Here is a 25326-nt window from a genome sequence, read left to right on the forward strand (position 1 = left end):
ACCTGAATGCAAATACAAAGGAAATTTCCATATTTCAAAATCCATCAACTGCAACTGAGGAGCTTCTACCTAACTTGCAACTGGAAGTGATTAATCTGCAATATAATAACATGCTAAAAGTCAAACATCAAAAGAAGAATCTAATAAAATAAGATGAATCTAATAAAAAAAAAAGAAGAATTCTATAAAATAAGATGCTGCTCATGGATTGATATGTGTGTGGTACTAATCTGTTTGAAAGGGCATATTCAGAGGTGAACTACATGAAATCTCATCAGAGATCAGCATTAACAGATGAATATTTGCAGTTGAGTTTGATGAGAGAGAACACTAACTTTGAACCCCAATCAAATGAAATGCTATCCCCCATTCCAATTAGATGTGTGCCACAAAAACACCTGTAATCAGTTATTATTATAGTTTGAATTTCATCAAGACAAACATTTCAGAATCTCTCTCTCTTGCTATATAAGTACTTACATAATACCTTCAATTTTGCCTATTGGCCTGCAAAGCCTAAAATATTTACCTGGCCCTTTACGTTATGTAGGCCCCTCATCTAGACTAAGATAAATATAGTTAAGGGATGGGGACTGTCATAGTTGACAAGAAACTGAATGAAGCAGTAACTGTCTTTTATGAGAAAAATAAACAGAAAGTGGTATGTGTTTAAAAGACTATAACATACCAGAGTCAGAAGCAATCACTTCATTACACCAATCTCTTTAGATGTCCATCTAGAATCTAGATCATAGATCTTAACACTTCTGCTATGGAAGTTAATTTTCCTTTATATGAAAAACTGGCATGGATTCAAGGATGATTGACAGTGACTAACATGGTGAAACAGTGTTTACTTTTAAACATTTTGAAAAGTATAGTTGTTTAGCGCAAAGTGTCAAGATTACAGGGATAGCAATTACTATTTAATTACACAAAGTACACTGGGCTGTTTTATGGTCTATGGAAAACTTTTAAAAACATAAATTAAAGCAGGTTATTTTGTTTTGTTTTAGTTTTGTTTAGTCATAAGAATGATGTATGACTATTAGGAAGACAAAATGTTACACCAGTTTCTGAGAGAGATGGTTAATTTTATACTCCTAGAGAGCTTCCAAAAGAGAATAACCATCTTACTGTAGGCTTTAAACTTTTATCTACCTAAAGGCAAGAGCCAGTCCATTATTTTAAAAAAATCAAATGTCCTATGAAAGCATTACAATCCAGATTTCATAAGATGGCTCCATACCATATTAGAAATGTTATGAAAATTTTAAACTATATAGCTAATATCCCAGTCAATAGAAAAATGCCACAAAATAGCAAATAATTTAGAGTTAATGACAGACAAATAACGTACTTTTATAAAAATATCATCATCATCATGGCATTTCATGGTGCTAGGACTGCAAGGATGAATAAGATTCTGCTGATAAGCTTAAGAAAATTTATAATCTACTTGGTAAGCTAGACTAAGTAAATAAAGAAAATAAATAATAATATAAGTGAACATAGCCTAGTGCCAAATGAGTATATGCATATGTGCACTAAGTGCTGTAAGAAAAGAGAAACAAAATTGGGACTTATTAATACAACCAATTATATACACAATTACTTGTTTCAAGGATGAAAATATGTAAATTAATGTCTACCTACTATTCATCAATAATGAGAAACTAGACTGTGGCAGTAATGTCACTTCTTTTTCCTCAGCCTAATATTTAAATTTAAGTAAAGATGATTCTTTTAAAAGCATCATTTTGATGTACTAAGCCAGAGTCAGCAGGTCTCATATCACTGCTATTGAGAGCAAATAACCCACTAATCAAATATAGTATTCTTTCCCACTGAGAAAAAAAAAAGCCCTCATAAAACTTAACACAGCTCCCCAGGTAATCACCACTAATCACCAGAATTGGCACTTAAATGAAACTTACTTACCATGCAAGTTTTAAGGCATCTCTTTAAGAACAGAAGGAACAATAAAGGCATAGTCTACTCATGTGATCTCAGTACATTAGCCATAACATGTATGTATGAGAATAACTGGTATTTTCATACTATTTTGAAGTTTGATTATTGCTTTCTCTAGAGTTTTAAGTATTTTATTTATGATTATTTTAAGTATTTCTCTGTTTAGTGAGGATATTAAAAGGTTCTATTAACAATTTTTATTAAAGCCCTTTATTAGATTTTAAGATAATGAATGTTGTGATCTTTTATTTTAGGAGAAATGAGAGAAGATGGCATAGGACAGGTAAAACTCTTTCTCTTACTGTTTATTAGACATCTAAATTCCAAAAGAAAAGCATACTGTGATTATTCTGAACTCAGGAAAAGCTGCCTACTGGAATACATTAGCTGGAAACAGCTTTCTAGAAAACTATTCAGCTTTTCAGTATTTCAAGGTTATAATTATTATTAAAATAGTTATTTTTGAAAAAAAACTTATGCATAATGAACTATGCACAAAAGAAATTATATATCTGGAATTTGCCTCAGAATAATCCAGTGGGGAGAAAGCAGGAGGGATAAGATGAATTAAAGTTGCCATGAGTTGATGATTGATGAAGGTGGGTGATGGGTAATATAGTTTATATATACCATTCTCTCTACTTTGGTGTATATTTGAAATTATGTAAAGTTAAACATAAAAATAAAAGGTTTATAACAATAATGAAGTTAACCAATTCATTTTTATCACATTTATGTGTAATTTTTGTAAGTAATGCATGTGGGGTCCCTCTCCATCTTCTGTTGCTGACATCACATCTAAGTTCATTTTGAGAGAAGAAATCAATGTCCTGCTATACCAATTCCAAAAAGGTTTTGTTTAAGTCAGAGGAAGCCTCATAATTTTATTAAAAGCCAACAATGGGGACTTCCCTGGTGGCACAGTGGTCAAGAATCCGCCTGCCAATGCAGGGGACAGGGGTTTGATCCCTGGTCCGGGAAGATCCCACATGCCATGGAGCAACTAAGCTGGGGTGTCACAACTAACTGAGCCTGCAATCTAGAGCCTGCGAGCCACTACTGAGCCCATGTGCCACAACTACTGAAGCCCATGTATCTAGAGCCCGTGCTCCGCAACAAGGGAAGCCACTGCAACGAGAAGCCCATGTGCCGCAACTAAGAGTAGCCCCTACTCGCCACAACTAGAGAAACCCTGCAAGCAGAAATGAAGACCCAACACAGCCAAAAATAAATAAAAATAAATCTATTTAAAAAGTTACATTTAAAAAAAGGCCACAGTGGATTATCACAGTAACTGATTCATTATGAGACTGCAGTTTGAATGACAGTTCCACAGTTATGAGAATTATAACTTTGGAAAAATAATTTCATCTCCGTAAGTCTCAACTACTTCATCTGTAAAATAGAGATAACTCCACATACCCCACAAGATTTTTGTGAAGCTCTATAGTGACTATGTATGTGGTAGGACTTTGTTAATTATATGGAACTATACTAATGATAGTAATTATTAACATCATTGCTTGAATCTACTTCTTTATGGACATATCTATATTGAAAATATAATAATTGCTTAGAGGGAACTGCCATATTACAGTTGAATGTGCACGCATAATAATCCGCATTTAATTTGCTAAAGCTTAAAGAAATTTAACCATAAATTTTATATATTTTTAAATAGCTTATTTTTTAGAACACTAACTGTTAAGGAAAAAAAGAAACTGCAACCTATCAAAACTTTACAGACACATCCACTTGGATGTACATGAGATTCAATCAAGAAATTGACTTCCCAAGAATCTTTCTGGAAAGGTCACTAAACAGAATAAGAGAAACATCACTTTGAGCTCTACCCACCACGAGTCCCTCCCATCAGGAAACTTACACAAGCCTCTTAGATAGCCTCATCCACCAGAGGGCAGACAGCAGAAGCAAGAAGAACTACAATCCTGCAGCCTGTGGAACAAAACCCACATTCACAGAATAATAGACAAGATGAAAAGGCAGAGGGCTATGTACCAGATGAAGGAACAAGATAAAACCCCAGAAAAACAACTAAATGAAGTGGACATAGGCAACCTTCCAGAAAAATAATTCAGAATAGTGATAGTGAAGATGATTCAGGACCTTTGAAAAAGAATGGAGGCAAAGATCAAGAAGATGCAAGAAATGTTCAACAAAGACCTAGAAGAATTAAAGAACAAACAAACAGAGATGAACAATACAATAACTGAAATGAAAACTACACTAGAAGAAATCAATGGCAGAATAACTGAGGCAGAAGAACGGATAAGTGACCCGGAAGACAGAATGGTGGAATTCACTGCTGCGGAACAGAATAAAGAAAAAAGAATGAAAATAAATGAAGACAGCCTAAGAGACCTCTGGGACAACATTAAATGCAACAACATTTGCATTATAGGGTTCCCAGAAGGAGAAGAGAGAAAGAAAGGACCAGAGAAAACATTTGAAGAGGTTATAGTCAAAAACTTCCCTAGCATTGGGAAGGAAATAGCCACCCAAGTCCAGGAAGCGCAGCGAGTCCCATACAGGATAAACTGAAGGACAAACATGCCAACACACAGTGTAATCAAATTGGCAAAAATTAAAGACAAAGAAAAATTACTGAAAGCAGCAAGGGAAAACGACAAATAACATACAAGGGAACTCCCATAAAATTAACAGCTGATTTCTCAGCAGAAACTGTACAAGCCAGAAGGGAGTGTCATGATAAAGTGATGAAAGGGAAGAACCTACAACCAAGATTACTCTACCATCCAGGATCTCATTCAGATTGGACAGAGAAATCAAAAGCTTTACAGACAAGCAAAAGCTAGGAGAATTCAGCACCACCAAACCAGCTCTACAACAAATCCTAAAGGAACTTCTCTAAGTGGAAAACACAAGAGAAGAAAAGGACCTATAAAAACAAACCCAGAACAATAAAGAAAATGGTCACAGGACATATCGTTAATTACCTTAAACATGAATGGATTAAATGCTCCAACCAAAAGACACAGGCTTGCTGAATGGATACAATAACAAGACCCATATATATGCTGTCTACAAGAGACCCACTTCAGACCTAGGGATACATACAGACTGAAAGTGAGGGGATGGAAAAAGATATTGCATGCAAATGGAAATCAAAAGAAAGCTGGAGTAGCAATACTCATATCAGATAAAATAGACTTTAAAATAAAGAATGTTACAGGAGACAAGGAAGGACACTACATAATGATCAAGGGATCGATCCAAGAAGAAGATATAACTATTATAAATATATATTCACCCAACATAGGAGCACCACAATACATAAGGCAACCACTAACAGCTATAAAAGAGGAAATTGACAGTAACACAATAATAGTGGGGGACTTTAATACCTCACTTACACCAATGGACAGATCATCCAAATTGAAAACAAATAAGGAAACACAAGCTTTAAATGACACAATAGACCAGATAGATTTAATTGATATTTATAGGACATTCCATCCAAAAACAGCCGATTACACTTTCTTCTCAAGTGTGCATGGTCCAGGATAGATCACATCTTGGGTCACAAATCAAGCCTTAGTAAATTTAAGAAAACTGAAATCATATCAAGCATCTTTTCTGACCACAACGCTAGGAGATTAGAAATGAATTACAGGGAAAACAATGTAGAAAACACAAACACATGGAGGCTAAACAATACGTTACTAAATAACCAAGAGATCACTGAAGAAATCAAAGAGGAAATCAAAAAATACCTAGACACAAATGACAATGAAAACACGATCCAAAACCTATGGGATGCAGCAAAAGCAGTTCTAAGAGGGAAGTTTATAGCTATACAAGCCTACCTCAAGAAACAAGAAAAATCTCAAATAAACAATCTAACCTTACACCTAAAAGAACTAGAGAGAGAACAAACAAAACCCAAAGTTAGCAGAAGGAAAAAAATCATAAAGATCAGAGCAGAAATAAATGAAATAGAAACAAAGAAAACAATAGCAAAGATCAATAAAACTAAAAGCTGGTTCTTTGAGAAGATAAACAAAATTGATAAACCATCTGCCAGACTCATCAAGAAAAAGAGGGAGAACACTCAAATCAATAAAATTAGAAATGAAAAAGGAGAAGCTACAATAGACACTGCAGAAATACAAAGCATCCTAAAAGACTACTAAAAGCAACTCTATGCCAATAAAATGGACAACCTGGAAGAAATAGACAAATTCTTAGAAAGGTATAACCTTCCAAGACTGAACCAGGAAGACACAGAAAATATGAACAGACCAATCACAAGTAATGAAATTGAAACTGTGATTTAAAATCTTCCAACAAACAAAAGTCCAGGACCAGACGGCTTCACAGGTGAATTCTATCAAACGTTTAGAGAAGACCTAACACCCATCCTTCTCAAACTATTCCAAAAAATTGCAGAGGAAGGAACACTCCCAAACTCATTCTATGAGGCCACCATCACCCTGATACCAAAACCAGACAAATATGCTACAAAAAAAGAATATTACAGACCAATATCACTCATGAATATAGATGCAAAAATCCTCAACAAAATACTAGCAAACAGAATCCAACAACACATTAATAGGATCATACACCATAATCAAGTGGGATTTATCCCAGGGATGCAAGAATTCTTCAATATATGCAAATCAATGTGATACACCATATTAACAAATTGAAGAATAAAAACCATATGATCATCTCAATAGATTCAGAAAAAGCTTTTGACAAAATTCAATACCAATTTATGATAAAAACTCTCCAGAAAGTGGGCATAGAGGGAACCTACCTCAACATAATAAAGGCCATATACGACGAAACCACAGCAAACATCATTCTCAATGGTGAAAAACTGAAAGCATTTCCTCTAAGATCAGGAACAAGACAAGGATGTCCACTCTCACCACTATTATTCAATATATTGTAAGTCCTAGCCATGACAACCAGAGAAGAAAAAGAAAGAAAAGGAATACAAATTCGAAAAGAAAAAGTAAAACTGTCACTGTTTGCAGATGACATAATACTATACATAGACAATCCTAGAAATGCCACCAGAAAACTACTAGAGCTAATCAATGAATTTGATAATGCTGTAGGATACAAAATTAATGCACAGAAATCTCCTGCATTCCTATATACTAATGATGAAAAATCTGCAAGAGAAATTAAGGAAACACTCCCATTTACCATTGCAACAAAAACAATAAAATACCTAGGAATAAACCTACCTAGGGAGACAAAAGACCTGTATGCAGAAAACTATAAGACACTGATGAAAGAAATTAAAGATGATACCAACAGATGGAGAGATATACCATGTTCTTGGATTGGAAAAATCAATATTGTGAATATGACTATACTACCCAAGGCAATCTACAGATTCAATGAAATCCCTATCAAATTACCAATGGCATTTTTTACAGAACTAGAACAAAAAATCTCAAAATTTGTATGGAGACACAAAAGACCCCGAATAGCCAAAGCACTCTTGAGGGAAAAAAACAGAGCCGGAGGAATCAGACTCCCTGACTTCAGACTATACTACAAAGCTACAGTAATCAAGACAATATGGTACTGGCACAAAAACAGAAACATAGATCAATGAAACAAGATAGAAAGCCCAGAGATAAACCCACGCACCTATGGTCAACTAATCTATGACAAAGGAGGCAAGGATATACAGTGGAGAAAAGACAGTCTCTTCAATAAGTGGTGCTGGGAAAACTGGACAGCTACATGTAAAAGAGTGAAATTAGAACACTCCCTAACACCATACACAAAAATAAACTCAAAATTGATTAGACACCTAAATGTAAGACCAGACACTATAAAACTCTTAGAGGAAAACATAGGAAGAACACTCTTTGACATAAATAACAGCAAGATCTTTTTTGATCCACCTCCTAGAGTAATGGAAATAAAAACAAAAATAAACAAATGAGACCTAATGAAACTTAAAAGCTTTTGTACAGCAAAGGAAACCATAAACAACACGAAAAGACAACCCTCAGAATGGGAGAAAATATTTGCAAACGAATGAACAAAGAATTAATATCCAAAATATATAAACAGCTCATGCAGCTCAATATAAAAGAAACAAACAACACAATCCAAACATGGGCGGAAAACCTAAATAGACATTTCTCCAAAGAAGACATACATATGGCCAAGAAACACATGAAAAGCTGCTCAACATCACTAATTGTTAGAGAAATGCAAATCAAAACTACAATGAAGTATCACCTCACACCAGTTAGAACGGGCATCATCAGAAAATCTACAAACAACAAATGCTGGAGAGGGTGTGGAGAAAAGGGAACCCTCTTGCACTGTTGGTGGGAAAATAAATTGATACAGCCACTATGGAGAACAGTATGGAGGTTCCTTAAAAAATCTAAAAAATGAATTACCATATGACCCACTACTGGGCATATACCCACAGAAAACCATAATTCAAAAAGATGCATGCACCCCAATGTTCACTGCAGCACTATTTACAATAGCCAGGCCACGGAAGCAACCTAAATGCCCACTGACAGATGAATGGATAAAGAAGTTGTGGTACATATATACAGTGGAATATTACTCAGCCACAAAAAGGAACGAAATTGGGTCATTTGTTGAGAAGTGGATGGATCTAGAGACTGTCATATGGAGTGAAGTAAGTCAGAAAGAGAAAAACAAATATCGTATATTAACGCATGTATGTGGAACCTAGAAAAATGGTACAGATGAACCGGTTTGCAGGGCAGAAGTTGAGACACAGATGTAGAGAACAAACGTATGGATACCAAGGGGGGAAAGCCGCGGGGGGGTAGGGATGGTGGTGATGAATTGGGCAATTGGGATTGACATGTATACACTGATGTGTATAAAATTTATGACTAATAAGAACCTGCTGCATAAAAAAATAAAATTTTAAATTTTTTTTAAAAAAGAGAAACATCACTTTGTGTACTAAAGTATAGGATAATTATCGAAGATAGGCCACACATCTTTGAGTTCAGATATTAATATAGCTTATGGTCAGATTAGCACTAACTTATACACACTTTATGTTCAGCCCCCTGGTTTCTTGTTTAGGAATTATTATTAAGCACAGATAAAACACAGATTGTAACATCCTGTCATTATTGCTTGCAAAGTTCTTTCTCATGTAAAACTTTCATATGCTACATTTTAAAGTAGGGTTTTGTGTGTCTTTGTACAATTTTCTTTTACTATAATAACTTTATCAACATATTTCTCTAATCAATTGAATGTATTCAATAAGAAATAAAAATTGTAAATAATAAAATAATTAATGCTAATATTTATCAAGTGCCTAGTATACTAGGCATATACTCAGTACTTTAAATGTTTTAATTAAGTTAATTCTCACAATCCTATGAGGTGGATTCTACTATTAGTTCCATTTTATAGACAAGAAAACAGACACAGAGATTAAGTAACTTCCCCACAGTCACACAGCTTGTGAGGTGTACAGCTGGAATTCAATCCCTAACAGTCTGGCTCTGGACCAGGGTTCTCAACCTCAGAGCTACTGACATGTTGGGCCAGGTAATTCTTTGTTTTGGAGGTGCCATCCGGTGCATTGTAGGATTAAACATTAGCAGCATACTTGGCCACTACCTACTAGATGCTAGTAGTTCCCCCACCTCAGTCGTGACAATCAAGTAACATCTCCAGACATTGCCAAGTGTCTCCTTCGTGGAGGAGAATGGTAAAATCATTTCCAGTTGAGAAGCACTGCTCCAGAGAAACCCCTACAGAACACTGCCTCTCTAAAAACCACAATATAGAAATATGGAAAGCAGGAAAATAAGAAAATTAAAATCACCTATAATTACACTATCTAGAGATGATAATTAATATTACTCATACATTTTAAGTTTTCCGGGTGCTAAGTTTTCCGGGTGTTCCTCCCCAATTACATTCCTATCCGTCTACCTACTCTCACAGTCTTAAATTTTATGTTAATTGTTCCCTTGTTTGTCTTTATAGTTTCCCTGTATGTGGCTACATTCCTAAATAACATATTCAGTTTTACTTATTTCTAAACTTCATATAAACAAAAACATAGTGCATTCTTTGTGTTACATGCTTTTTTCATTCAATACTATGTTTTGGAAATAGATCCATGCTGATGTGTATAGGTGTAAGTTTATTCATTTCCATTGCCTATTGTATTCCACTGGATGAATATCATTAAGTTATTAATGTACTCTACTGCTGATGGACATTTAGGTGGTTTCTAGCTTTTTCTATTACAAACAGTGCTGCTATGAATATTTTTCTACATATCCCTAGGGTATATCCCCAAGAACAATTTCTGGTGATAGGCAATGCACATCTTAAATTTTAATAAATAATTCCAAATTTTTCCCGAAGTAGTTTTACCAATTTATATTTCCACCAGCGAAGTGTAAGAGATTCCATTGCTCTACAATCTAACACTTAGATTTAACATTCGTATTTCAACTTTTTTGCCATTCCTAGTATCTGTGAAATAGTTTCTTGTTGAGATTCTAATTTGCACTTGCCTAATTAATAATAAGGCTAAACATATGTTCATATGTTTCTGGTCATTTGTTTCTTCTTTCTAGAAACGCCTATTCCTATCTTTCACTCATTTTTATTGGGTTCTTTGCCTTTTTCTCACTGATTTGGAGGAGTTCTTTACATATTCTGGAACTAATCCTTTGTTAAGTAACTTCTCCCTATTTGTTGCTTGTATTGTCCCTGTCTTTATGGTTGTTAAAGAGAAATTCAACCACATTAAAGATAAGAATGTACCACCTTTTCCTTTATGGTATGTTTTTTATGTCTTAAGATGTCCTTCCCTCCTCCCAGTGTTATACAGATATTATTCTGTTATTAAAGCTTTTGCCTTTCACATTTATGTCTAATCCATTTACATACTTCATTCCTTAGAGAAACCAGGTCATTTATTCTATATAATGCTTCATATTCTGGGTTTGGTTGATAGATTGCTCATTTAAATTGTTCTTCTGTCCCCTGTTATTTCCTATACACTTGTATTTTAATCCATTTTCTTGCTTAAAGTGCAGCTTTCTAGGCAGTTTTTTACATCATATCATGAGGTACATAAATATTTGGCTTCCCCAAGTTTTAGTGATGTTATAATTGACCAACAGATTCAGACGGTATCTGATTCCTCCACTTAAAATTCCCCATCAAACTTTTACTTGGTGGTTTTAAAATACATTGGTGAACACTGCCTAACAATTTTTTCACGGGGGATTCAAAAATAGGGATTTTCTAAGTCTATCATTTCACCTGTATTTATTAGTTGCAATTCTTCTGTAAAAAAATTTGTCCTTCATCAACTATTTGGTTTTCATGAAAGGAAGTTTTAAAAAGGTAGGATAAATGCTTGATTCTTTCCTTTTATTTATCAATGTTCAGAGCAGAGATCAGCAAACTTTTTCCATAAAGAGCCAAATAGTAAATATTTTAGGCTTTGCAGACAATGTGGTCTCTGTCACAATGATTCAACTCTGTCATTACAGCAAATAAGCAACCATAGACAATGCTTAAATGAATAAGGATGTCTATGTTCCAATAACACTTTATTTATGAATACTGAAAATTTGAATTTCATGTAATCTTCACATTATGAAATATTCTTATTTTGATTTTTTTCCAGCTACTTAAAATTTAAAAACTCTTCTTGGCTCTCAGGCCTTACAACAATAGGAGGTGGACTGGATTGGGGTCATAAGCCATAGCCTGCCAACTCCTTGTTTAGAGTTATGAATTGGTGCCCTAGCCACCTCCACACATCCAATGAGAGAGTAAGTGTGTGTGTATGTGTGTGTGTGTTAAAAATCTTTAAGAACCTGTGGATTTTTAGATGCTTGATGCACTCCAATCCCCTGTAGTCATTATCAGTTTTGACTCTCCAATTGTTTCCCTTCATGTCGGCTCCTTTCTCCTTTTGATATGACCCAATTAGCCTTTGGCAGCTGCCTTACTTTTATGGTGCAGCATGTACCTGACTCATATATTCCCTGCCTTAGACTTGGAATCTACTATTTCTCTAGAGTTATAGCTTTTAGGCTTTTTCAGTGAACACAAATACATATTTTTAAAAGGAAAAAAAAAGTTTTAACTGATATTTCCAATTTAAAATTAGGATGAAGAGGGGTTTATTTCATTTATTTGTGTGTTTTTTTCCTTGTAGTTTTTTTTTTCTTATGTTAAAAATCTTGGCCCCTAAAGATTAACTTTTTTTTGTTTTAACTAAACATCAGTTCACTGAAACTGCTTTCACTTAGTCACCAATGACCTCTGAACTGCCAAACCCAATGGACAAATTATGCCTAACTCATCACAGATCTCTATACTATTTAACACCCTTGACTTTGCTTTTTATCTTGAAACATTTAACTTCCATCATACTACACTCAACTAGTTCTTCTACCTTGTTATATCATCTCCTTCTATAACTTTTTACTTGCCTCTAGCCTTTTCTTCTTTAAATTCTATATATTATCCCTTGACATTTTTATCAATTCTCAGGAATCAGCAGCAGAAACACATTAATTGGTATCTTCAGCCCAGGCTTCATCCAAAGCTTCACACTGATACATCCTGCTCCTGCAAGGAGCAGACAGACTAAGATAGCTGTCTTATCCTGACTTATCCTGACTTATCCTGTCTTATCCTGACAGACAGACTTATCCTGACAGACTAAGATAGCTGTCCCTTCTATGAAGTTCCACAGCATCCTTTGCTTCTCCTATCACCAGAAAGATCACTCTTTATTATCCCTTCTGATTTAATTGTCTCTCCCATAGACTGTTTCTTTTTTTTTTTAACATCTTCATTGGAGTATAACTGCTTTACAATCGTGTGTTAGTTTCTGCTTTATAACAAAGTGAACCATTTATACATATACATATATCCCCATATCTCTTCCCTCTAGACTATGTTTCTTAAAAGCATTATTTATGTCCATTTTGCTCACCATCTTATCATTAACAGCAGGCATGGAATTCTGTGGTCAATATTTGTCAAATAACATAGGTACAAATGAATGAATAAATATCTCTTTGACTAGAAAATATCTGTTAAAAGAAAAATTTCCAGAGAAAATATATTGACATAACAAGCTTTTATTCAATGATTCATGAAGTTGGCAACATCCAATCTAGTAGACAGAAAGGAGCTCTGTACAAAGTAAGAGATTTTATAGACCAAAGTGAGCAGGAACAAGGAAGTTATACTGGGCATTTCCTGATTGGTTAAAGCAGGTTACTTTCCTTACATGTTGCAAAGGGAAGTCTTAGGTAACTTGTGCTGAGCAGGCAGGCACTGATTCATTGACCTAGACCTTCCTTTTCTAGAAGAGCCAAGCGCAGAAGCTTAGTTAAGTTTAGGTTGGCTGACATGGGGCTTAGCATGAATGACTCCATCTTGGACCTAACCTGGTTACTTTCACATATCTGAAACATAACATATCTAAAACCAAACTCATCGTTTTATCCTCCGGCCCCAAACTTGATCCTTCTCTTATATAGTTATTTATATGATTCTTGATTTCCTACAACCCACCTACAGCTAATCAAACCAATCATCAAGTTCTGTTGATTGCTCCTAAATATTTCTAGAACCTAGCCCCATTGTAATTCAGATCTTAATTTTCTGTACCTGGAATACTGCTTCCTAACTGATATCATTATCTTTAGTCTATCCCCACCACTACCACCACTACCTCAAATATAGCCTCCACAAAGCTACAAGAGTGATCTACCTACAATTCCCCTGCCTAAAACCCCATAGGATAAAGGCCAAGCTCCTTATTATGGTATATAAGACTCTCCATTACCCAACCTATGTCCTCCTCTCCAATTTCATCTCCTACTACTCTCCACCTGAGAGTCTTGAGTCATTATATATCCCTAATACCTGTTATATCACTTGGCATACTAGAGGTGTCAATATGTCAATAAATATTAATTGAACCAAAGTAGATCTACTGGAACTATTTAGGTATCTTATCACTAACACTATTTTTTCCAATATTTTATTATGAAAAATTTCAAATATACAGAAAAGTTGTTAAGACTTTGACAATAAACATACACAAACCTACTACCTAGATTCTACAGTTAATGTTTCATAGTAATTGCTTTATCATATATCTATCCATCAACCCGTCCTTCTATCAACCATCTTATATTTTGATATATTTTGAAGTAAGTTTCAGACATCTGTACACTTCACCTCTTTAAGCCAATTTAGCATGCATATCATTAACTGGAGTTTAATGTTTATTTTCAACCCTTCCCCTCCCCTTATAAAATGTACAATTAAATGCACAAATCTTAAGTGTTCCATTATATAAGTGTGTATATATATATATATATTATACATAACATATATTATATTATTACAGATTACCTATCTACCTATCTATTTCCATCAATCCCCAGAGGAATTTTAGCCAAACAATTTTCTTAAAGTTCATATTCTGCTCAGGCCTAAAAATAGTTTACAGTTAAAGTAAGGAGTGACACTATTTTTAATTATTGCTTATTTTAACCATGACCTAGCCTTAGGCTCATCAGAATATGGACTTTAATTCTAAGAAAAATTCTTTGGGTAAAATCCTCTGCGGAATATACAGAGAAATCCAGATGTAAAGTTCTCTGATGCTTTGAATTAGCTTGCTGTCAAACCTTAATTACTACAGTAAATATTTTTCTCTAATAGTATACATTACTGCCTCTTTACAACTTTTTAAGAAAAAGTTTGTCCTTCATATTTCCCTGTTCACATTCTCTTTTGTCGAAAAACATGAAAAGAGAATTATGTTACCATGTCTTAATTTGAAATAACTACCATCTGAAGAAAAATTAATATTAGTCTTCATGAAAACAAAAAATGCTCTGGCATTTTCCCCCTGCAATAAGAAAATATTAATTCGTTCTCACTTTTACAACTTATAAACCATCTTCACAGTGATCTTATTAACCTCAGGTGCCCTGCAATTTCGTAGACTGTTCTCTGATGGATGTGGTACACTTTAAGAAGATTCTTGCCCACTTTCTCCAGAAGTATTTTGAAAAACATATTTAAACAGATCTTAACCTGAGTTACAGTTAAGAGTCAGCCACAATGAAGAAAAAACAAATTAGAAAAAGTCATGAATAGTTAAAATGGTAAATTTTATGTATATTTCACCAAAATTTAAAAAACAAAAGGAAAAAAAAATGAAACCATTAGGGGTCTAGCTAGCTCCAGGGAATATTCTGGCAGGGAGTTCTGCTAATGACAAAAACTGAGGGAAAGAATGTGAGTTCTCTGTTAAACTTTAATCAATACATTTTAAAGATGCTACCTTGGGTTGCATGTTGGAATGAGTTTCTAGGTATGGAGCATAACTCTTGTTCCCTACCACTGACCCTGGTCATGGACAAGTAGGTAACAAATCATGAAGTTTTACATCTAATTTGTCTTGCTGTACTACTCACTGGCATACTGTATGGAAATTTTGGAAATGGTAGAAACCCATTCTTTTTAATGTGGAATTATGACAGATACAGCAATTTGCTACTACAGCAATTTGCTACTTATATTGCTCTTTCTGTCCTTAGAATCACTCAGGAGGGTTGAGCCTAGCCAGAAGAGAGTACTACAGATAGAACAGAGTGTATATATGTATACAAATAGAAATATCCCCAATATTTACAAATTGATAATTATCCACATTAATAAAGAGCACCTTATATAACTGGAGTAAAAGTATGTAATTTCTAAAAATGTGATAAAAAATATCAATTTTTGTGTTCACTGATCCTTCTGTCACAAAGTGTATTAATCTACTTGATGGATGACAACAGCCTGAAATATTTGTTGAGATGGAATAAGTGATAAACTATTCTCATACTTGTTTCCTCCAAAGAATGATTTCTTTTTTTTTTTTTTTTTTGCAGTGCGTGGGCCTCTCACTGTTGTGGCCTCTCCCGTTGCACAGCACAGGCTCCGGACGCACAGGCTCAGCAGCCATGGCTCACGGGCCCAGCCGCTCCACGGCATGTGGGATCTTCCTGGACCAGGGCATGAACCCACGTCCCCTGCATTGGCAGACAGACTCTCAACCACTGTGCCACCAGGGAAGCCCGATTTTTAAAATATTTTAAAATGTATCAACATATCACCTAAAGAGATGAGTTACATAAAACATTAGTTAAAAAAACAAAAGTGTGAACACAGTGATAAGTTTTCATAGATATAAACCAATTTATCTCATCTACTTTTTGAAAGATTTGAGGAAATTCCCAAAATTATTTCATAAACAATATCTAAAGTAAAATTATACAAAGCAAAAATCAATTAAAAGTTGCAAAGTAAGAGAGGTTGTTGAATATCTGGGCTGTATTACTCAAATTAAAATTGAGTTTAGCTCTGAATTTGGGGAGTCTGAGGCAAAAAAGGGAAATAGGCATACTTGGGGAGGCAAATGGTATAATAAAAATATTACAGGATTTATAAACAAAATATCTCAGTTCCAGTTTTATTCCACTGCTTTCTCACTGCCCCACAACTTCCTTTTAATTGAGGTAGAGTTGATATACAATATTATATAAGTTTCAGGCGCACAACATAGTGATTCACAATTTTTAAAGATTATACTCTTGGGACTTCCCTGGTGGTTCAGTGGTCAAGAATCTACCTGCCAATGCAGGGGACATGGGTTCGAGCCCTGTCCAGGAAGATCCCACATGCTGTGGAGTAACTAAGCCCATGTGCCCCAACTACTGAGCCTGTGCTCTAGAGCCTGTGAGCCACAACTACTGAGCCCGTGTGCCACAACTACTGAAGCCTGTGCACCTAGAGCCCATGCTCCACAACAAGAGAAGCCACCGCAATGAGAAGCCCATGTACCACAACGAAGAGTAGCCCCCGCTCTCCGCAACTAGAGAAAGCCTGTGCGCAGCAACAAAGACCCTACACAGCCAAAAATAAATAAATAAGTAAATTTATTTTTAAAAGATTATACTCTATTTATAGTTACTATAAAATATTCGTTATGTTCCCTGTGTTGTACAATATATCCTTGCAACTTATTTTATACATAATAGTTTGTACCGTTATATTGCCCCTCCCTCCATTCCCTTTCCCCACTGGTAACCACTGGTTGTTCTCTATATCCATGAGTCTACTTCTTTTTTGTTTTATTCACTAGTTTGTTGCATTTTCTAGATTCCATACATAAGTGATATCATACAGTATTTGTCTTTCTCTCTGACTCATTTCACTTAGCATAATACCCTCCAAGTCCATCCATGTTGCTGCAAATGGCAAAACTTCATTCTCTGTTATGGCTGAGTAGTATTCCATTGTATATACCACACCTTATTTACCAATTCATCTGCTGATGGACACTTAAGGTTGCTTCCATATCTTCACTATTGTAAATAATGCTGCTATGAACATTGGAGTACAGGTATCCTTTTGAATTTGTTTTCGTTTTCTTCATATATATATACCCAAGAATGGAACTGCTGGATCATATGGTAGTTCTATTTTTAGTTTTTTCAGCAACCTCCATAATGTTTTCCACAGTGTCTGCACCAATTTGAATTTCCACCAACAGTGTACAGGGTCCCCTTTTCTCTACATCCTCACCAACATTTCTTATTTGTGGTCCTTTAATGATAGCCATTCTAAAAGATGAGAAGTAATATCTCATTATGGCTTTTTCATTTCTGTGATGCTTAGTGATGTTGAGCATCTTTTTGGGTGCCTTTTGGCCATCTGTATGCCTTCTTTGGAAAAATGTCTATTCAGGTCTTCTGCCCATTTTTTACAGGTTGTTTGTTTGTTTTGATAATGAATCGTATGAGCTGTACATATATTTTGGATATTAACCCTTTATCGGTCATATCATTTGCAAATATTTTCTCCCATTCCATAGGCTATCTTCTCTTTTTGTCAATGGTTTCCTTTGCTGTGCAAAAGCTTTTAAGTTTAATTGAGTCCTATTTGTTTATTTTTCCTTTTGTTTCTTTGCCTTAGGAGACAGATCCAAAAAAAATATTGCTACAATTTATGTCAAAGAGTGTTCTGCCTATGTTTTCTTCTAGGAGTTTTATGGATTCCGGTCTTAAATTTAGGTCTTTATTCCATTTTGAGTTTATTTTTGTATATGGTGTGAGAAAAATGTTCTAATTTCATTCTTTTACATGTAGCTTTCCCAGCACCACTTATTGAAGCAACTCTCTTTTCTCCATTGCATATTCTTGCCTCTTTTGTTGTAGATTAATTGAATGTAGTGTGTGGGTTTATTTCTGATATCTTTATTCTGTTCCACTGATCTGTTTCTGTGCCAGTACCATACTTTTTTCATTTTTTAATTGAAGTATAGTTGAAGTACAATACTATATAAGTTACAAGTGTACAATATAGTGATTCTCAATTTTTAAAGGTTATATGTATTCCAGGATTCCATGATCATCAGCAACCTCACTGAGTGTTACTGGCAGCACATTCAATCTCTTAGTAAATAAATAGCAATGGTGATGAATTTTGATTGCTGTGAGTACATACTGTTTTGATTACTGTACCTTTGTAGTAGAGCCTGAAGTCAGGGAGAGTGATACCTCCAACTCTGTTCTTTCTCAAGATTGTTTTGGATATTTAGGGTCTTTTGTGTTTCCATATAAGTTTTTAAATTATTTGTCTTAGTTCTGTGAAAAATGCCACTGGCAATTTGATAGGGATTGCACTGAACTGCAGACTGCCTTGGGTAGTAAGTATGGTCATTTTAACAATATTAATTCTTCCAATCCATGAAAAAGGCATACCTTTTTCTTATTAAGGTATAGTTGATGTATAATGTTTCAGGTGTACAACATAGTGATTCACAATTTTTAACAGTTATATTCCATTTATAGTTATTATAAAATATTGGCTATATTTCCTATATTGTACAATGTATTCTTGTAGCTTATTTATTTTATATATATAGTAGTTTTTAACTCTTAATCCCTTACCCTTATCTTGTCCCACCCCCTTCCCTCTCCCCACTGATAACCACTAGTTTGTTCTCTATGTCTATGAGTCTGGGAAATGGTGTATCTTTACATCTGTTTGTGTTTTATTCAATTTCTTTCATCAGTGTCTTACAGTTTTCCAAGTACAGGACTTTTACCTCCTTAGGTAAGTTTATTCCTAGGTTTTTTCTTTTTTTTTTTCTTTTTTTTTTTTTTTTTACTATAAATGGGATGTTTCCTTAATTTCTCTTTCTGATATTTTGTTGTTAGTGTATAGAAATGCAACAGATTTTTGTGTATTAATTTTGTATCCTGGAACTTTACGAAATTTACTGATGAGCTCTAGTAATTTTCTGGTAGCATCTAAGGATTTTCTAGGTATAGTATCATGTCATCTGCAAACAGTGACAATTTTACTTCTTCCTTTCCAATCTGGATTCTTTTTATTTCTTTTGCTTGTCTAATTCTAGGACTTCTAATACTATGTTGAATGAAACTGGCAAGAGTGGGCATCCTTGTCTTGTTCCTAATCTTAGAGAAAATGCTTTCAGCTTTTCACCGTTGAGTAAGATGTCAGCTTTGGGCTTATCATATATGACCTTTATTATGTTGAGGTATATTCCCTCTATACCCACTTCTATCATAAATGGATGTTGAATTTTGTCAAAAGCTTTTTCTGCATCTATTGAGATGATCATGTGGTTTTTACTCTTCAGTTTGTTAATGTGATGTATCACATTGATTGATTTGTGGATATTGAACCATCTTTGCATTCCTGGGATAAATACCACTTGATCATATTGTATGATCCTTTTAATGTATTGTTGAATTCAGTTTGCTAGTATTTTGTTGAGGATTTTTGCATCTATGTTCATCAATGATATCGGCCTATAGTTTCCTCTTTTTGTGTAGTATCTTTGTCTGGTTTTGGTATCAGGATGATGCTGGCCTCATAGAATGAGTTCAGAAGCATTCTTTCCTCAGCAATTTTTCAAAATAGTTTAGAACGATAGGTGTTAACTCTTCTCTCCATGTTTGGTAGAATTCACCTGTGAAGACATCTGGTCCTGGATGTTTGTTTATTGGGAGTTTTTTTTTCCTTATTGTTATCAATATTACTGATTCAATTTCATTACTGATAACTGTCCGTTCATATTTTCTATTTGTTCCTGGTTCAGTCTTGGGAGATTGTACCTTTCTAGGAATTTGTCCATTTCTTCGAGGTTGTCCATTTTATAAGCAAATAGTTGTTCATATTAATCTCTATGATCCTTTGTATTTCTGTGGTGTTGGTTGCAACCTTTCCTTTTTCATTTCTGATTTTATTGATTTGGGCTCTCTCCCTTTTTCTCTCAATGAGCCTAGCTAAAGGTTTATCAATTCTATTTATATTTTTACAGAACAATCTCTTAGGTTCATTGATTTTTCTATTGTTTTTTAGTCTCTATTTCATGTATTTCTGCTTTGATCTTTATAATTTCTTTTCTTCTACTAACTGGTTTTTGTTTGGTTTTTTTCTAGTTACTTTAGGTGTAAGGCTAGGTTTATTTCAAATTTTTCTTATTTTCTGCAGTAAGCTTGCATCACTATAAATTTCCCTCTTAGAACTGTTGTTGTTGCATCCCATAGATTTTGGATTGTTGTATTTTCATTTGTCTCCAGGTATTTTTTTATTTACTCTTTGATTTCTTCAGTGATCCATTGGTTGTTTAGTAGCATATTGCTAGCCTCCACATGTCTGTGTATTTGTATTTTTTCCTTGTAGTTGATTCCTAGTCTCATAGTGTTGTGGTCAGAAAATTTGCTTAATGTGATTTCAAGTTTCCTAAATTTACCAAGGCTTGTTTTGTGGCCTAGCCTGTGATCCATCCTGGAGCATGTCCCATGTGCATTTGAAAAGAATGTATATTCTGCTGCTTTTGGGTGGAATGTTATATATATATATCAATTAAGTCCATCTGGTCTAAATGTGTCATTTAAGGTCACTGGTTCCTTATTGATTTTCTGTTTGCACAATCTATCGATGTAGATGGGGGGTTAAAGTCCCCTACTAGTATTGTGTTACTGTTCATTTCTCCCTTTATGTCTGTTAATATTTGCTTTATGTATTTAGGTGCTCCTATATTGGGTGCATATTTATTTACAATTGTTATATCTTCTTGTGTAACAGTCTTTGTTTTAAAGTCTATTTTGTCTGATATATTTATTTCTACCCTGGCTTTCTTTTGATCGCCATTTGCACAGGATTACCTTTTTCCATCCTCTCACTTTCAGTCTGTGTGTGTCTTTAGATCTGAAGTGAGTCTCTGGTAAGTGGCACATATATAGGTCTTGTTTGTATCCATTCAGCCACTCTGTATTTTGATTGGGGTATTTAGTCTATTTATAATTAAAGTAATTATCTATATATACATTCTTACTGCCACTTTGTTAATTGGTTTTGGGTTGTTTTTGTCTTTTCTCTTTGTTCCTTTCTTCTTCTTTGTTCTATTTTCTTGTGATTTGATGACTATCTTTAGTGTTATGCTTGGATTCCTTTCTCTTTTTTTGTGTATTTATTATAGATTTTTGGTTTGTGGTTACCAGGAGGTTTATATATAGCAATCTCTTTATATATACATTTGTTTATTTTAAGTTGCTGATCTCTTAATTTCAAACACATTTTAACAACCCTGCATTTGTACTCTCCTCCTCTCACAATTACTTTTCGTGATGCTACATTTTACATCAAATTGTTCTGTGTATCCATTAACTGCTTATTGTGGATATAGATGATTTCACTATTTCTGTTTTTTAACTTTCCTACCACCTTGTACATGGTTGATTTTCTACTTTTACTGTATGTTTGCCTTTACCAATGAGCTTTTTCCTTTTTGTAATTTTCACGTTTCTTTGGCCTTTTCTTTTTCACTTTAACATATCTTGTAAAGCTGGTTTGGTGGTGCTGAACTCTTTTAGCTTTTGTGTGTCTGTAAAACTTTTGATCTCACCATCAAATATGAATGAGAGCCTTGCCAGATAGAGTATTCTTGGTTGTAAGCTCTTCCTTTTCATCACTTTAAATATATCATGCCACTCCCTTCTGGCCTGAAGAATTTTTGCTGAAAAGTCAGCTGACAGCTTTATGGGAGTTCCTTTGCATGTAACTTGTTGCTTTTCCCTTGCTGCTTTTAATATTCTGTCTTTATCTTTAATTTTTGACATATTAATTACAATGTATCTTGGTGTGTGTTGATCCTGTTTAGGACTCTGTGTTTCCAGGACTTGGATATCTATCTCCTTTCCCAGATTAGGGAAATTTTCAGCAATTATGTCTTCAAACATGTTCTCGGACTCTTTCACTCTTCTCCTTCTCGGACCCCTATAATTCAAACGTTAGTATGCTTAATGTTGCCCAGAGGTCTCTTAAACTGTCATTTCTTTTCATTCTTTTTTTCTTTTTTTCTGTTCTTTTTTTCTGTTCTGCGTCATTGGTTTCCAGCTCACTGACCTGTTCCTCTGTATCATTTAGTCTACCACTTATTCCTTCTAGTGTGTTTTTCATTTCACTATTGTATTCTTCATCTCTGGTTGGTTGTTCTTTATATTTTCCAACTCTAATCAACTTCTCACTCTGTGTGTCCATTTTTCTCCCAAGTTATTTGATCACCTTTACAATCATTATACTGAACTCCTTCTCAGGGAGACTGCCTATCTCCACTTAGTTCTTCTTTTGGGGTTCCATCTTGTTTTGTTATTTGGAACACGTTCCTCTACTGCCCCATTTTGCCTAACTTGCTGTTTTATTTCTATGTATCTGGTAGGTTGGTTACATTTCCTGTCCTTGAAGAAGTGCCTTTTTGTAGGAGATGTCCTATGAATCCCAGCAGTGCACTTCCCTCTCGTCACCAGAGCTATATGCTCTAGGAATGTCCCCTACATGAGCTGTGTGGCCCCTTCTATTGTAGTAGGCTGACTAATGTGAGTGGTCTGGTAGGCTTGGTTGGTCCCTGGTCCAGTTGGTTGCCAAGCCCTGCCTTGTGTGAAAGCTGCCAACTGCTGGTTGGCAGGGCTCTGTCACAAGGCAGCTGGCTATGCGCCCAGGGTGAGTACTAGCTCACTGGAGGCTGGAGTCTGGGTCCAGAAAATCCTGGGGCTGGTGCCCACCAACTAGTGGATGAAACTAGGTCCTGGAGCTAATGCCAGCCCATGCTGAGCCAAATCCTGGGGTCTGGCTGCAGGGCCCAGGGGTCCCAGAGCTGGTGTGAGACTGCTGGTGGGTGCGGCCTGTTCCTGACAAAGCTGGCTGCAGTGTCTGGGGTGTCTGGAAACTTGTGTTGACCTGCTGGTGGGCGGAGCTGGGGGCTGGTGCTGCCCTGCTGGTGGGCAGGCTGGTTCCACAGGCTGCCTAGCTGTTGTTGCCCTGGAGCTGGTGTTCGCATGCTGATGGATGAGGCTGGTTCCCAGGATCTCTGGCTGCAAGGCTCTGGGGGGTTCCCGGGTTTAGTGCCTACAAGATGGTGTGTGGGACTGAGTCCTGGGCCTTGGTGGGCAGGGCCATGTCCAGGAGCAGCTGTGGGCTCAGGGGGTCTTATGATAGCCTGTCTGCTGGTGGGTGGGGCTGTGTCCCCGCCCAGTTAATTGCCTGGCCTGAAGCGTCACAGTACTTACTGGTGCCTACATGCTGTTGGGCAGAGGCCAGGCTGGGTCCTGAGGTTAATAAGCTAGAGGGAGAATTCCAAAATGGTGCTTGCCAGCACCAGTGTCCATGTGGTAGAATAAGTTCCCCAAAATGGCTGCCACCAGTTTCTGTGTCCCCAGGATGACCTCTAGTTGCCTCTTGCCTCTCTGGAAGACTCTCTAAGATCACCAGGTTGGTCTGATCCAGGCTCCTTTCAAATAACTGCTTCTGCCCTTGTTGGGGCTTGTCTTCCCGGCACAGGCTCCTCGGGCTAGGGAGCCCGATATGGGGCTCAGAGCTCTCAGTCCTTTAGGAAGAACGTCTGCAATTGTAATTATCCTCCTGTTTGTGGGGTGCCCACCTCGGGGTATGGAACTTGACTATACCGCAACTCCATTCCTCCTGCCCATCTCATGGTAGTTCCTCCTTTATATCTTTAGTTGTAGAAGATCTTTCCTGGCAGGTTCTGGTCTTTTTCATCAATAGTTTTTCTGTAAATAGTTGTAATTTTGGTGTGCCCAAGAGAGGAGGTGAGCTCAGGGTCTTTCCCTTCTGCCATCTTGGCTGATCTCCCCCTGCCACACACTTCTTTATACCTATTCCCTAATTTGCAAAATGAAAATAGTTATACTTACTAACATCATGGGATTGATATGTTAAATTAGATAATGTGAAAGGATTTTATTAACTCCAAAACACTGCGCATTATTATTGCTTTTATTGACTTACTTTTTTAAAGTATGCAAATGGTAAATTCTTCTAGATAGAAACATTTTTCTAGCACTGGATCTCACACTCAAAAACTGTGTTAGAGGGCTTCCCTGGTGGCGCAGTGGTTCAGAGTCCGCCTGCCAATGCAGGCGACATGGGTTTGTGCCCCGGTCCGGGAAGATCCCACATGCCGTGGAGCGGCTGGCCCCGTGAGCCATGGCCGCTGAGCCTGCGCGTCCGGAGCCTGTGCTCCGCAACGGGAGAGGCCACAACAGTGAGAGGCCTGCGTACCGCAAAAAAAAAAGAAAAAAAAAAAAACTGTGTTAGAGAACTGAAAAACAAACTAAACATGTCTTCATGTAGGGTTTTGAAAAAGACAAAAATCCTATTCACATGATGTTTTTATTATAAATCTTCTATAAATGCTGAGGGAATTACATTGAATAATAATTCAGTGAAGACAATTCTGTGGAAAGGTGAGATGACATGTTCTAAGTACATTCCTTTCTGATTGTTTCCTTAACACAGAAGTAGTTGGAAAGTTAGTTAGCTTATCTACAAAGGTGTCTCTCATAAGTACCAGAAACCTCAAGCTAGCCTTTGGCAAGTGCTAGACTGTAGTCAGTGAGATTTCATTTTCTAGAAAGAACATCAAGCACCACAACTCTGGAATGCTGATTAAGAAGAAATTGCTATATGATACCAAATATGTGAAAAGGAGAGTTAATATTCAACAGTGAAACTTGAATAACTTGCCAACTTTATCAGGAAAGCTTCTCCTGTTGTGTAGAGGTGAACTATGGCATCCGTTAAATGACAAGAATAGGCAATCATCGGAGTTAATCATAAAACAGCCTGTGGAACACATGTTGTTAGGCATAAAAAAGTGAGGAAAGTACTAGAGAGGGAAATAACTTAATTCTAATCCCAACTCTGCCA

The 25326-nt window shown here is 35.9% G+C and overlaps 1 protein-coding gene across 1 annotated transcript in view; it reads left to right on the forward strand.

Moving 5' to 3' along the window:
• WDPCP (WD repeat containing planar cell polarity effector) overlaps positions 1-25326 on the forward strand; it is a 392633-nt gene that overhangs the window by 362462 nt on the left and 4845 nt on the right. Inside the window, exons 16-17 of the mRNA XM_029231558.1 lie at positions 2229-2257; positions 19142-19182. Of these exons, the coding sequence (XP_029087391.1) occupies positions 2229-2257; positions 19142-19182 (70 nt within the window). The remainder of the gene's footprint in view (positions 1-2228; positions 2258-19141; positions 19183-25326) is intronic.

The sequence above is a fragment of the Monodon monoceros genome, unplaced genomic scaffold (assembly GCF_005190385.1).
Source record: "Monodon monoceros isolate NGI ecotype Baffin Bay Population unplaced genomic scaffold, NGI_Narwhal_1 Super_Scaffold_19, whole genome shotgun sequence".
Classification (NCBI taxonomy): Eukaryota; Metazoa; Chordata; class Mammalia; order Artiodactyla; family Monodontidae; genus Monodon; species Monodon monoceros.